This window comes from Lethenteron reissneri, chromosome 7 (genome assembly GCF_015708825.2).
Source record: "Lethenteron reissneri isolate LAM-NWPU_2019-01 chromosome 7, ASM1570882v1, whole genome shotgun sequence".
Taxonomy (NCBI): Eukaryota; Metazoa; Chordata; class Hyperoartia; order Petromyzontiformes; family Petromyzontidae; genus Lethenteron; species Lethenteron reissneri.
Genome location: NC_083785.1, coordinates 7,202,555 through 7,214,206, shown reverse-complemented (window position 1 = coordinate 7,214,206; position 11,652 = coordinate 7,202,555). Strand labels below are relative to the sequence as shown.

The window sequence follows — 11,652 nt, the reverse complement described above, 5'->3', positions numbered from 1 at the left end:
GGTGGCCCCCCACCCCTACAGTCTGTTAAGGCTACACGGGGGGGGGAATATTTGTCTGTTTGTGTGCATATGTACATCACATGTCTGTGTGTCACGATGTCTTTGTATGCCGCTCTGTATCTCTGCCTGTCTGTCTGTCCGTAAACGTCATTGTTGTCCTCTCCATGTCACACACGTGGCGAGTTAGACGGTCAAATAGGCAGACAGGCAACAAGTTTGTCTGTCTCCCCACGTGTCTGTCTCAACGATTGTCTCACTACCTGCGTGTCTGCCTAATTGACCGATTAACCACCCGCGTATCTAATTTGACTGATTAACTACTCAAAGTTTCTGTCCACTTGACTCACTCCCCACGTGTCTGTCTGTCCACGTGAGGATCCAACTCCCCGCGTGTCTGTCTGTCAGTGTCCAACTCCCCGCGTGTCTGTCTGTCAGTGTCCAACTCCCCACGTATCTGTCTTGTCCACGTGAGGGTCCAACTCGTGCGCGTGTCTTTGTGACCCCTCCCCGCTCCACGATCTCGCGTGGCCGTGGCGCGCCGTCGTTTAAACCCCAAGCTCCTCTTTGTTCTTTAACCTCGTCGCTCAAAGTCAAATTACTCCAACCTCGTTTATTACAGCTGTCATGACAGTAGAGTCAATCTACGGTGCGAGTGGACTAGTGGCAGGGGAGTCAGCCTGCAGTACGAATCGACTAGTGGCCATGGGAGGTGATGATAGGGGAGTCAGCCTGCAGTGCGAGTGGACTAGTGGCCACGGGAGGTAATGACAGGGGAGTCAGCCTGCAGTGCGAGTGTACTAGTGGCCACGGGAGGTAATGACAGGGGAGTCAGCCTGCAGTGCGAGCGCACTAGTGGCCACGGGAGGTAATGACAGGGGAGTCAACCTGCAGTGCGAATCGACTAGTGGCCACGGGAGGTAATGACAGGGGAGTCAGCCTGCAGTGCGAATGGACTAGTGGCCACAGGAGGTAATGACAGGGGAGTCAGCTTGCAGTACGAGTGGACTGGTGGGTACGAGAATGATCGAGAATAGGAGCGTGGCCAGGTGACGGAAGAGGCAGTGGAGTCAGCTGGTGGAGCGAGCGGTCTAGAACCAGCGAGAAGGTTCTGGGAATGGGGGCGTGGCCTCGGACCGTATGTAAGGGGGAGATGCGCGGGATACTCGGGGCTGTTGCAGTGGGGGTCTCCGCCTGTCCGAGTGTCAGCACGTGGCTCCTTAATAAAGAAACCATCTCAAGACAAGTGCGTCGAAGTCGTCATTATTACAGCGACCCTCTCACCGAGATGAATCTTAACATCTTAACGCAGCTCAAGAAAATAAACACCCGCGTGCGTGTTCGTGTGTGGGAGCGCGCGCGTGTGTGTGTGTGCGTGTGTGTGTTATTCTACACGCGTGTTTTATACGTGTTCGTCGGAACTGGGGAGACAAAGACGGAGGGACGGGCATGGTTATTCTATCCACAGCACCGCCTCGTGCATTGTTCCAGGCTTAATAAGCCTTCGCTAACAGCACTTGCCCCTTGTTCAAGGCTACACGGGGCACATTTGTCTTGTGTTTCCGTGTGTGGCCTTCGGAGGAGTGGTGGTGCAGCAGTTAGCGCATTGGGCTACTAACCCGTCCGCCCGAGTTCGATGCCGCTCACGGTCAGCATCAGTGACGATTGTCTGAACCGGTGCTGGGCCTCCCCTAGGTCGACTCTGGGTACGGTGTGCAAACATCAGCAATGGGGAGACAACGGCGGCTGGGTGTGGTGCTGGCCATCCACCCCCTCGCGTGCCGTGCCAGCCTTCAAAGGTGCTCGCTAACAGCACTTGCCCCAACAGTCTGTTAAGGCTACACGGGGGACCTTTGTTACTCTTTGTTGCGTAGCAGCCAATCGCATTCTGCGCTCATGCCGCGACCATCCTGGGTTCGATTCCTGGCCACGGCTCCAACCGCCCTGGTCGCCACCGTCGGTGACAATGCGCATCAACCTCGCGTGTGCGTGTCCATCCGCAGGGTTAACTCAGCCTAAAACGATGACCCCGTGCCGCGGCGACGTGGTCACGCGAACATCGGAGTAAGAAAGACAAAGGCAGCCGGACGCGTGCGGGTCAGTCCACAAGCACCTCATCTCGCGTGGCATCCCAAGCGCAATCAGTGCTCGCTAATAGCACTCGCACCGCCAGTCAGAGCCTCTTGACGTGGGCGGCGGAATCTCTGAGAAAGGCTTCTGTTGTTGATGGAGGTGGAAATGTTTCAGTTGTGCGTCCCTTGAGTCTCTCTTCTCCACTCAACTCCCTCAAACGTCGCCATCCTCCTCATCCCCCATCACCGCAACCTTCCACCACCATCACGAACTTTCTCCTTCACCACCACCACCTCCTCCATCATCTTCCTCCTGATTCTGTACCTTCCTCCTCCACCACCACTGCCACCGCCATCCTCCTCGAGACTCCAATAGCGACCGCTCAGGTGTTCTTGCAGGTGAACAGCTCCTCCCTCTGCACGCACTGCTTGCACTCCACGTAGCAGCACCACCGCACCTGGCACTGGCAAGGCCGCTGCGTCACGCGGCTCTGGGTGTTGTGGCCCCGGCCGCAGCACAGCGACTCGCAGCTGCCCTCTCTGTGGCACGGCCTGCCCCCGGTGCCCGGCGAGAAGCGACTGGGCCGACAGAAGCTCGGCGAATCGTCCAGGTAGAACAGGAGGAGATCCATCTCCAGCGGTGACGACGACGACGATGCTGCTGCTGCTGCTGCTGCTGCTCCCGATGATGATGGTGATGACGGCGAGGATGGCGCTGGCGGCGGCGGCGGCCGCGCCGGTCCCCGCGGGAAGCCGCCGCCGTCGGCCGTGGCCCCGTTGGCGAGGCCCGTGACCCTCAGCGCCGAGTCGTAGGCCCTCTTGAGGAGGCGCCCCGACTCGCCGAAGGGAGCCAGCTGCCTCCAGCAGGTGCGCACGCTGCACGAGCCCGACACGCCGTGGCACTTGCACGTGGTGCGCACGCCGCTCCTCACCACCTTGGGGGGCACGGGAGGGGGGGAGGGGGGGGCAATGAACCAGTGATGATCGTGGTGGTAGAGGGCTGCCCAGTAGCGTAACTAGCGTGGGGTGCGGGGGGGGGGCAGGGGGTGCCTTGACCCCCCGCCTGCTGGCCAGAGCTACGAGTTGGGGCCCCCACCTGACCGATTGCCGCACCTCGCGTCACGTCCGTCCTGGCAAGCCGCGTTGGGGAGACGAAGGCGGCTGGGCGCGGGTGGTGCTGATCACCCGCCCACCCTCTCGTGCGCTGTTAGCGAAGTCGAGTCGGTTCCAAACCCGATCGGCGGGTCACCCGCGGCTTTCCGACCCGACGCACGATAGTGATAGTTGCGGTGGCGTTGATGATGAGGATACGGGTGAAGAAGTGATGATAATAGTTGGTGGTGGCGGTGAATATGGAACGATGGTGGTGTTGGTAGGGGTGGTGTTGGTGATGAATAGATGATGGTAGAAACCGTGGTGGTGGTGGTGGTGATGATGTTAGTCGAGTGGTTGGAGTGATGGTGACGACGGTGATTATGATGACAGTGATGATGACGATGATGAAGCCAAAGGGCTTTAATGTCGTGCCAACCACCCACCCTAACCCTCCACCCACCCACCCTAACCCTCCACCCACCCACCCTTACCCTCCACCCACCCACCCTAACCCTCCACCCACTCTAACCCTCCACCCACCCACCCACCATAACCCGCCAACCACCCACCCCAACCCTCCACCCACCCACCCTAACCCTCCACCCACTCTCACCTTCCACCCACCCTCCCCAACCCTCCCAACCATCCGCCCACCTTGAGCCCCACGTCCGAGTTGTGAGCGTCCACGCGCGCGCGCACGTCCATGCCGCCGCCGCGCCTCTGCTGCTCGAGGAAGGCGCGCGTGAACTTGAGGCCGAACTTGACGTTGTCGCCGCAGCCGCCCCACTGCCACGCCTGGCGGTTCTGCAGCTGCGGGGCCTCGTCGCAGGTGCAGCGCTCCAGGCGGCCCGCGCTGCACGCGCGCGACACCGAGTGGGCCAGGCCCGCCGCCGAGACGCCGAAGAGGAAGGCCGTCTCGCGGAACCCTGCGGCCGGGCAGGGCAGGGCAGGTGGAGAGGGGGTGGGGAGCAGTGGCGATTAGCACGGTTGGCTACGTACGGTGCGAAAGAAGTTGAACACACGTGCAGTGGGGTGGGTTGGGAGGAGGGGGCAAGGTGGAGCAGGGTTAGAGGTCATTGTGGAGCGAAGCAGAGGTCAGGAGTAAAGGTCATGGTACGGCAGAGGTCAGCAGTAGAGGTCATGGTAGAGCCGAGTCGAGGTGGAGGAGGGGTCAGGTCAGTGTGCAGCAGTGGTCATCGTGGAGCAGGGTTAAAGGTGAACCTATCAACAGACCCCCCCCCCCCCCCAGGCTCCTTATCCCCAAACCCATAAATTCCACCTTCTGCCACGGGCATCGGTTCCTAACCCCCGATCCCTTCTTTGTCTTCAGGACCCCCCTCCTTTTCCCCTCCGTGCCCCCCCCCGGACCCCGATCCACTTCTCCCATCGTCACCTCCTCTTGCCCCCCCCCCCCCCCACTGTATTGGAAGACCGCCACCCCAACCATCACCATGCCCACCATCAACCATCACCATCATCCATCACCATCATCCATCACCTCACCAGCCCCGTGTCGCCACCGTCATTGCCGACCATCGTCACACCCGCACCATCATCGATTCCACCATCACTCACGACCAACATCGCAATCACCCAGCACCACCACCATCACTCACCACCATCACCCACCACCATCACCCACCAACATCAACTCTCACGACAAACACCGCAATCACCCAGCACCACCACCATCACCCGCCACCATCACCCACCACCATCACCCACCAACATCAACCCACCACTATCAACTCTCACGACCAACACCGCAATCACCCAGAACCATCACCCACCACCATCACCCACCAACATCAACCCACCACCATCAACCCACCACCATCAACTCTCACGACCAACACCTCAATCACCCATCACCATGACCTAGCACCATCACCCACCACCATCACCCACCAACATAAACTCTCACGACAAACATTGCAATCACCCAGCACCACCACTCCGCGTTCATTCCGCCCTGCCCCCCCCCAACCCGGACGCACCCCGCTTCAGGATGTTGGCGCGGTGCGGTGCCTCCAGGCTGCAGTTCCACCGCTCGGCGCGGAACTGCGCCTGGCACTCGGCCGCGCCGAGGCCGCTGGCTTCCAGCAGCGCTGGCCCCAGGCCCGGGTCACGGCGGCACAGGCGGCGCTGCTTGCGCTGCAGCTTGAGGCCGTCGCACAGCTTGAGGTGCGAGCGGCTCCGTGCGGGATGCCGCGCGGAGCCGAGAGGCGGAGCGCCCACGTGGCTCCACTGCTGCCCCGAGTGGCTCCACTGCTGCCCCGAGTGGCTCCACGAGCTGCTCCACGAGGAGCCGGAGACGCCTCCTCCTCCACCAACGCCACCACCGGTCGAGTCCGGTCCGTCCCCTGCTCCTCCTCCTCCTCGGATCGCCAGGACCAGCAGAGGCTCTTTGGCTGTGAGCCTGGGGGGGGAAGTGGGGTGGGAGAGAGGGGGAGTGGGTGAGTGGGGTGGGAGAGTGAGTGGGATGGTGAGTGGGGTGGGAGAGTGAGTGAGTGAGTGGGAGGGTGAGACGGAGAGAGCATGAGTGAGTGGGTGAGTGAATGAGTGAGTGGGTGAGGTGTGAGTGACGGAGCATGAGTGAGTGGGTGAGTGAGTTGGTGAGTGAGTGGGGTGTGAGTGACGGAGCATGAGTGAGTGGGTGAGTGTGGATTGCGATGGAGGTGGCAAGTGGTGGTGGTGCACCTGCCAAGTCATCCGTCAACCCATAACCCCCTGACGATGTCACGTGTTCTCCTGTCACCTACCATTCCACACCTAAAAATTATAGCTTCAGAGAAGTGCACCTAGCCTGGCACAAGCGCTGTGGCGACGCCACCGTCACTTAGTGGGGGGTGTCGTCTCGTAGTGGTGGTGGTGTTGATGATGGAGGGGAATATTAAAGTTGTTCTCGTCGTTGTTGTTGTCTTTGTTGTTGATCCCCGGGCTCGCGCTGCCGATCCCTCGTCTCGTGGCCCACCCGGCACGAGGTCGCGCATCCTCATCACCACAACCCTCACCTCATCACCAGACTCCTCACCTCGTCACGACACCCCTCACATCATCACAACAACCCTCACCTCATCATCTCACCCCTTACCTCCCCACACATCCCTCCATCACCTCTCACATCTTGTTGCCCTTCCCCCATACCTCCGATTATCACGGCTGGCTACCTACGGCGCGAAAAGGCGTTCAAACATTAAAACATACAAACATATAAAAATACATACATACAAACATATAAACATACATACATTCAAACATACATACAAACATACAAACAAGCCTTCTCACCCATCCCTCACCCCCGAACTCCCAATGACCCAGAACGCGGGTGCCAGACCCCCCCCCCACATCCTCCCATCGCTCCTCTCGCGTCAAATCCGACCCCGTGTCAATGTCAAGGTCGCACTCCCCCCCCCCCCCCCCCCCCCCCATGGACTCGCCTCTGCCTACTTCACCCTCTCACGCCTCCCCTCTCCGGGACCGATCAGCAAGATCCACAGCCGCCCCCGGTGGTACGGCGAATCGGAGCGACCGCCCCGGGCCCCACATTTGGGGGGGTGGAGTCTCCCCAGCGTTATGCCACCACACTTGTATATAATTATATATTTATAGACTTCGCCTCCCGTGGAGTGTGACGCTAAAGCCGATGGATAGCGGCCCGCGACGTCATAGATGGTGACGACGACGAGCAGAGCACGTGCTCGCTCGGTCGCTGGTGTCGGTGAGGGATGGCTCCCGTGTGGCTGGCGTGACTGGCGTAGCGCTGTGACCTTTACCACGGTGACAATGATCGCCTCCACAGTGCGGTGGCGGTGGCGGTGGTGGTTGGTTGGTGGTTGGTTGGTGGCAGGGTTGATGCAGATCCCATTAAAATTGATGATGATTATGGACACGCTGATGGATATGTCGTCGCAGATATTATCGACGATGATGATGATGATGCAGCTAGAATGATGATGATATGCTATCGATGATGACATTCGTGACATCTGACGATACTGAACGATGCTGATACAGACGATGTATAATGTGAGGATGGTGACGATCATGATGTAGATTAACGCATGGTGATGTAGATGGAATGATGATGATGCTTATGATGATGACGATGCCGATATCGATCGCGCGCGTTATGCGAGGATGGTGGTGATGATGACCAATCTGACAGCTGGCATTTGTGACAATCATACTCATCATCATCATCCCGCTGATGTAGACACAAGTCCGGCTCTGTTAGTGTGACTGTGTTTAAAATACGGGGGGGTCAAACAAAACTCAGGTGTGGTGGTGCTGGTGGTGGTGATGGTGGAGGGACACACGACACAGCCTTCAAACGCACGTGGGACGCGCAGCAGAGAGGCGCCACGGGGCGTTCTGCGCACGCGACACACGAACACCGCGGCTACGAATTGAATCCTCGTCCACGGGGGTTCGGCAGCAACTGTGGCAGCAACACCACGACTCGACTCCCCAGCAGGAGATTGGATGGCAATTCGCTTTTTTGTTTAGATGATACGCCACCGAATTAGCTGTACGTGTTTTTTTTAATAAATCTCATGCGACGAGTTGTTGTTCTCGTTGTTGTTGTGCTGGTATCAATTTGCTTTCATTGCTGTTGTACTTCATTGTTATCGGTGTGTATCCCGGGTCTCTCTTGATTCCTCCCAGCTGGTTAAACAACGCGAATTTTAAACCTGAAACTGCGTCGTTAATACCCTCCACCACCCCACGCAGCCAAACATATTAATAACCGACTGCGAAAAACATCGCGGAGCTGACGATAAGAACTTAGAAGGGGAGAGGCGGTGATGGTGGTGGTGGTGATGATGGTGGTGGTGTTGGTGGAGATGGTGGTGATGGTGGTGGTGATGGTGGTGATGGTGGTGATGGTGGTGATGGTGGTGGTGGTGATGGTGGTGGTGATGGTGGGGTGTCGGTTAAACTTTCAACATGAAAATGCGCAGTCCACCGCATCAGTTTCAGCAGCTGCAGTCAACGTGGCAACGAACTAAACTTTATATTTATTTTACCAGGTAAGGCCCCACTGAGCTATGTAGCGCTTTTTCAGAAGCGACCTGGCCATCACAAATGATAGCTCAACGAAGTGACATATCGTGTGGAATTTTATAGTAGCCAAAAAAATTCAACTCGCCTTTCTGAATGCGGAGGGAAAAACCAGAGGACCCGGAGAAAAATTCACGCGAACACGGGAAGAGAGAGAGACAGAGACACGAAAACTCCAAATAAACATAAGTCAAGGTCGGGCTCGAACCCACGAGCTCCTGCATACCAGGCGAGGTAGTTAACATCTCCGAGCCACGGTGATGATGATGATGAGAGAAAAAGAGAGACAGGCAAACTCAAAATGAACAGAAGTCAGGGTCGAGCTCGAACCCACGACCTCCTGCATACCAGGCGAGGTAGTTAACATCTCCTAGCCACCGTGATGATGATGATGAGAGAAAGAGAGAGACACGCAAACTCCAAATTAACAGAAGTCAGGGTCGAGCTCGAACCCACGACCTCCTGCATACCAGGCGAGGTAGTTAACATCTCCTAGCCACCGTGGCGCCCCACACGTACGCGGCACACACAGTTAGTCCAGTACGCTCCTCTCTCTCTCCACTGTTACGAGTTGATGCCACGGGTCCAGCCGCTCTCTCCTCCTTACCCGAAGTAAGCCGCCGCGGATCCGAGCGCGGCGCAGGCGGCCGCGAATCGGAGCAGAATCGGGGCAGGAGACGCGGCTCGAGCAGTGTCACCCCTCATGGTCCCAGAGGCGAGGGTGACGGAGCGCGCATCTCGCAGAGTGTGGGGGCAAGAAGGGGACTCGTCGCGCCGTGCTCCGTCGTGCCTCCCCACACAACACAGACGCGCGCGGGCACACACCCACTCACAACCTCTATATATGCAAACATACACACAGGCACATACAGGCACACGCGCGCGCATACACGCATCCCTCCTCCACCCCCCACAATTGGCTCTCTCTCTCTCTCTCGGCGCTCAATGATCGAGGCGTGACCGATCACCACTCCCCTTTGCTCCCTCCCTCCCCTCCTCCTCCCTCCCCTCCTCCGATCTGCGCTCCCGCGTGGCTCCTGCCACGCGAGTTTCTCGTGCAGCGGTTGCCGCGATTTGTGGCGAAGTGCGGGCAAATGAAACCTCGTGGCTTTTACACCACGCCGGTCAGTACGGTCACAAAGTGTGTGTGTGTCTTTCTCTCTCTCACGCGTGAGAGTAGGAACCAGGCGCAACCCCTGCTTAGCTCGTCCGATATCCGACCGGATCCGAGCGCGTTCACAGCCTCTCGACACGATGGTGCCGAACTCAAAGCCTCGCACCTCCGATTAGCACGTTTGGCGATGTACGGTGCGAAAGAAGTGCAGCATACGAACTTGCGTGGCTCATGTAATCTAGGCTCGAAGACGCTGTTAGCGAGCACCTGTTAAAGGGCCGTGGTGGGCACGGTGGCGGACAGCGACGGACTGCAACCGCCTTTGTCTCTCTCCCTGTGCTGATGAGGCTGATGATGTTGAGCGCAACGGGTGTGATCTAGTCGTGGATACTATGTAGATTTGAAGCTTTCGTGACTGCAAGGATTCATATTCTTAGGTTTTTTCGGTAAAGTCACGTAGGTAAAAAATAAAAAATAAAATTAGTAAAATAAAATAAAAATAAAAATCACGACGTTTCAATTTTAATTTTTACCTACGTGACTTTACCGAAAAAACTAAGAATATGTATACTATGTAGTTGGTTTTGAGGGGGGGGGGCTGAGCAGACCTCGAGGGCGGGGACGTATAGGTCGCGTCTGGATGATAGTTTATCCACCGGTGGTACACTGAACATGATGAGTCCATCTGGTTCGGCGTGCGTGCTGCATGCATGTACGCTGAACTTCTTGCACACCGTACGTAGCCAACGTGCGCGTGTCTGTTAAAGGCTACATGGGGGATCTTTGCCTTCCTGCACATGTACACACAACCGGGAGTACACGTGGGCGCACACCTCTATATACAGCGTCGCATACAAACCGTGTTTTGTCCAGTCACTGCTGGACGAGGGCTATTTGACCATATTCTTAGGTTTTTTCGGTAAAGTCACGTAGGTAAAAAAATAAAATTCATAAAAGTAAAATAAAAATAAATTATTTTATTTTACTTTTATTAATTTAAATTGTTTACCTACGTGACTTTACCGAAAAAATCTAAGAATATGAATCCTTGCAGTCACGAAAGCTTCAAATCTAGAATTATTTGACCATACTTCCCCACGCCGGTCAGTGCGGGTCGCTGATGGTGGGCAGGCGGGCGAGGAGCGCAGAACAACATTGGGATTTGCTGCACTACCCTCGACAGCCCGCAAGTGCCTCTTGCACCTGTGCATTGGCCACGGTTGGTGGTGGTCACCCATCCAAGAGCTATCCAGGCTCAATACCTGCTTAGCTTGCGAGAGCAATTAAGATAACGATGTGGAAGAAGAGGACTGATGATGACGGTGGGGGCATCGCTTCTCATCGCACATGCCTCGATCTCCTCCCACCGCATCCACAAAGACAAAGATCCCCCAGATAGCCTTCACCAGACTGTTTGGGGTAAGTTGCCGTTTGCGAGGCACCCACCCGCTCACGAGCCATGACGAGCACGCACTGCGTTATCGCCCCCTACTGTTCGCGTGATGATGCTGCTGCTGCTGATGATGGTTGTGACGGTAACGGGGCAGTTGTGGAGAGGGTCGAGAAGTGGTCCGAACTTTGGCAGTGTGCTGATGACCAGCTTCGGTCTGGCAGCCGAGGTCTCGCTCCGAATCAGTCGAGCGGCATTGTCTTTCCAAAGCTCCGGGTCTTCCCGGCCACAGTCATGCCCTTCTGTATGCTTGCCAAACGTGGAGCCCTCTAAATGAATGTCTGCGCCGATTTGAAATATTCAGGCTAGCCTGGTTTTAGCCAGACTGGATTGTGTGAAGAGTTCACAGATCCTTGAAAAATCTGGACACATTTCGATTTAAAGCTTTCGTGACTGCAGGGATTCATCTTCTTGGTTCTTTCGGTAAAGTCACGTAGAAGGGAAGTAATAAAATAATAAAAATAAAACATATTAAAATAATTCTCACGATGTTTCGGCCACAACGCAAGCAGCCGTCCTCAGGTGAAAACCAGGTCTGTCAAGGCGACAGCGTCTGAATGAAATAGCACCATGCTTGGAGCATATATTTAAGCTGGGTTGGAAGGGGGGGAAAGGGCGCCTTGACAAAAGAATTTGCATATCAAGAGGAATTTAGCATATTTGTGGGAAATATCAGGAAATAATTGGCCTAAACTGTTTCACTCTCTATTTCAATAAAAACTGCAGATCTATATTATATATCTGATAAATGTACTATTAATGGAAAACATCACCCGTAATCTGTTCATGATTATTAATGAAGGGGGCTGTTCGATGTGGAGTGACGTCACTTGTGCATGATAATTAGTGAGGGGGGG

At 56.2% G+C, this 11,652-nt stretch overlaps 1 protein-coding gene across 1 annotated transcript; it reads right to left on the bottom strand.

Annotated features, from left to right (window-relative positions):
* Window positions 1-868: 868 nt before the first annotated feature.
* On the bottom strand, window positions 869-8,936 carry LOC133358842 (protein Wnt-9a-like). Its single transcript, XM_061577293.1, has 4 exons — window positions 8,839-8,936; window positions 5,162-5,583; window positions 3,819-4,090; window positions 869-3,004 (listed from the first exon to the last, which is right to left on the bottom strand). The coding sequence occupies exons 1-4, from the start codon at window positions 8,934-8,936 to the stop codon at window positions 2,453-2,455; spliced, it is 1,344 nt and encodes a 447-aa protein (XP_061433277.1). The 3' UTR covers window positions 869-2,452.
* Between the last annotated feature and the right edge of the window lie 2,716 nt (window positions 8,937-11,652).

Bases quoted from the DNA above. Each gene is read 5' to 3' on its own strand.
- LOC133358842 (XM_061577293.1), bottom strand. From the start codon at position 8,936: ATGAGGGGTGACACTGCTCGAGCCGCGTCTCCTGCCCCGATTCTGCTC. The intron at 5,584-8,838 runs GTAAGGAGGAGA...TTCCCCCCCCAG, and splicing joins TCCGCGGCGGCTTACTTCGG to GCTCACAGCCAAAGAGCCTC. The intron at 4,091-5,161 runs GTGCGTCCGGGT...GCCCGGCCGCAG, and splicing joins CGCCAACATCCTGAAGCGGG to GGTTCCGCGAGACGGCCTTC.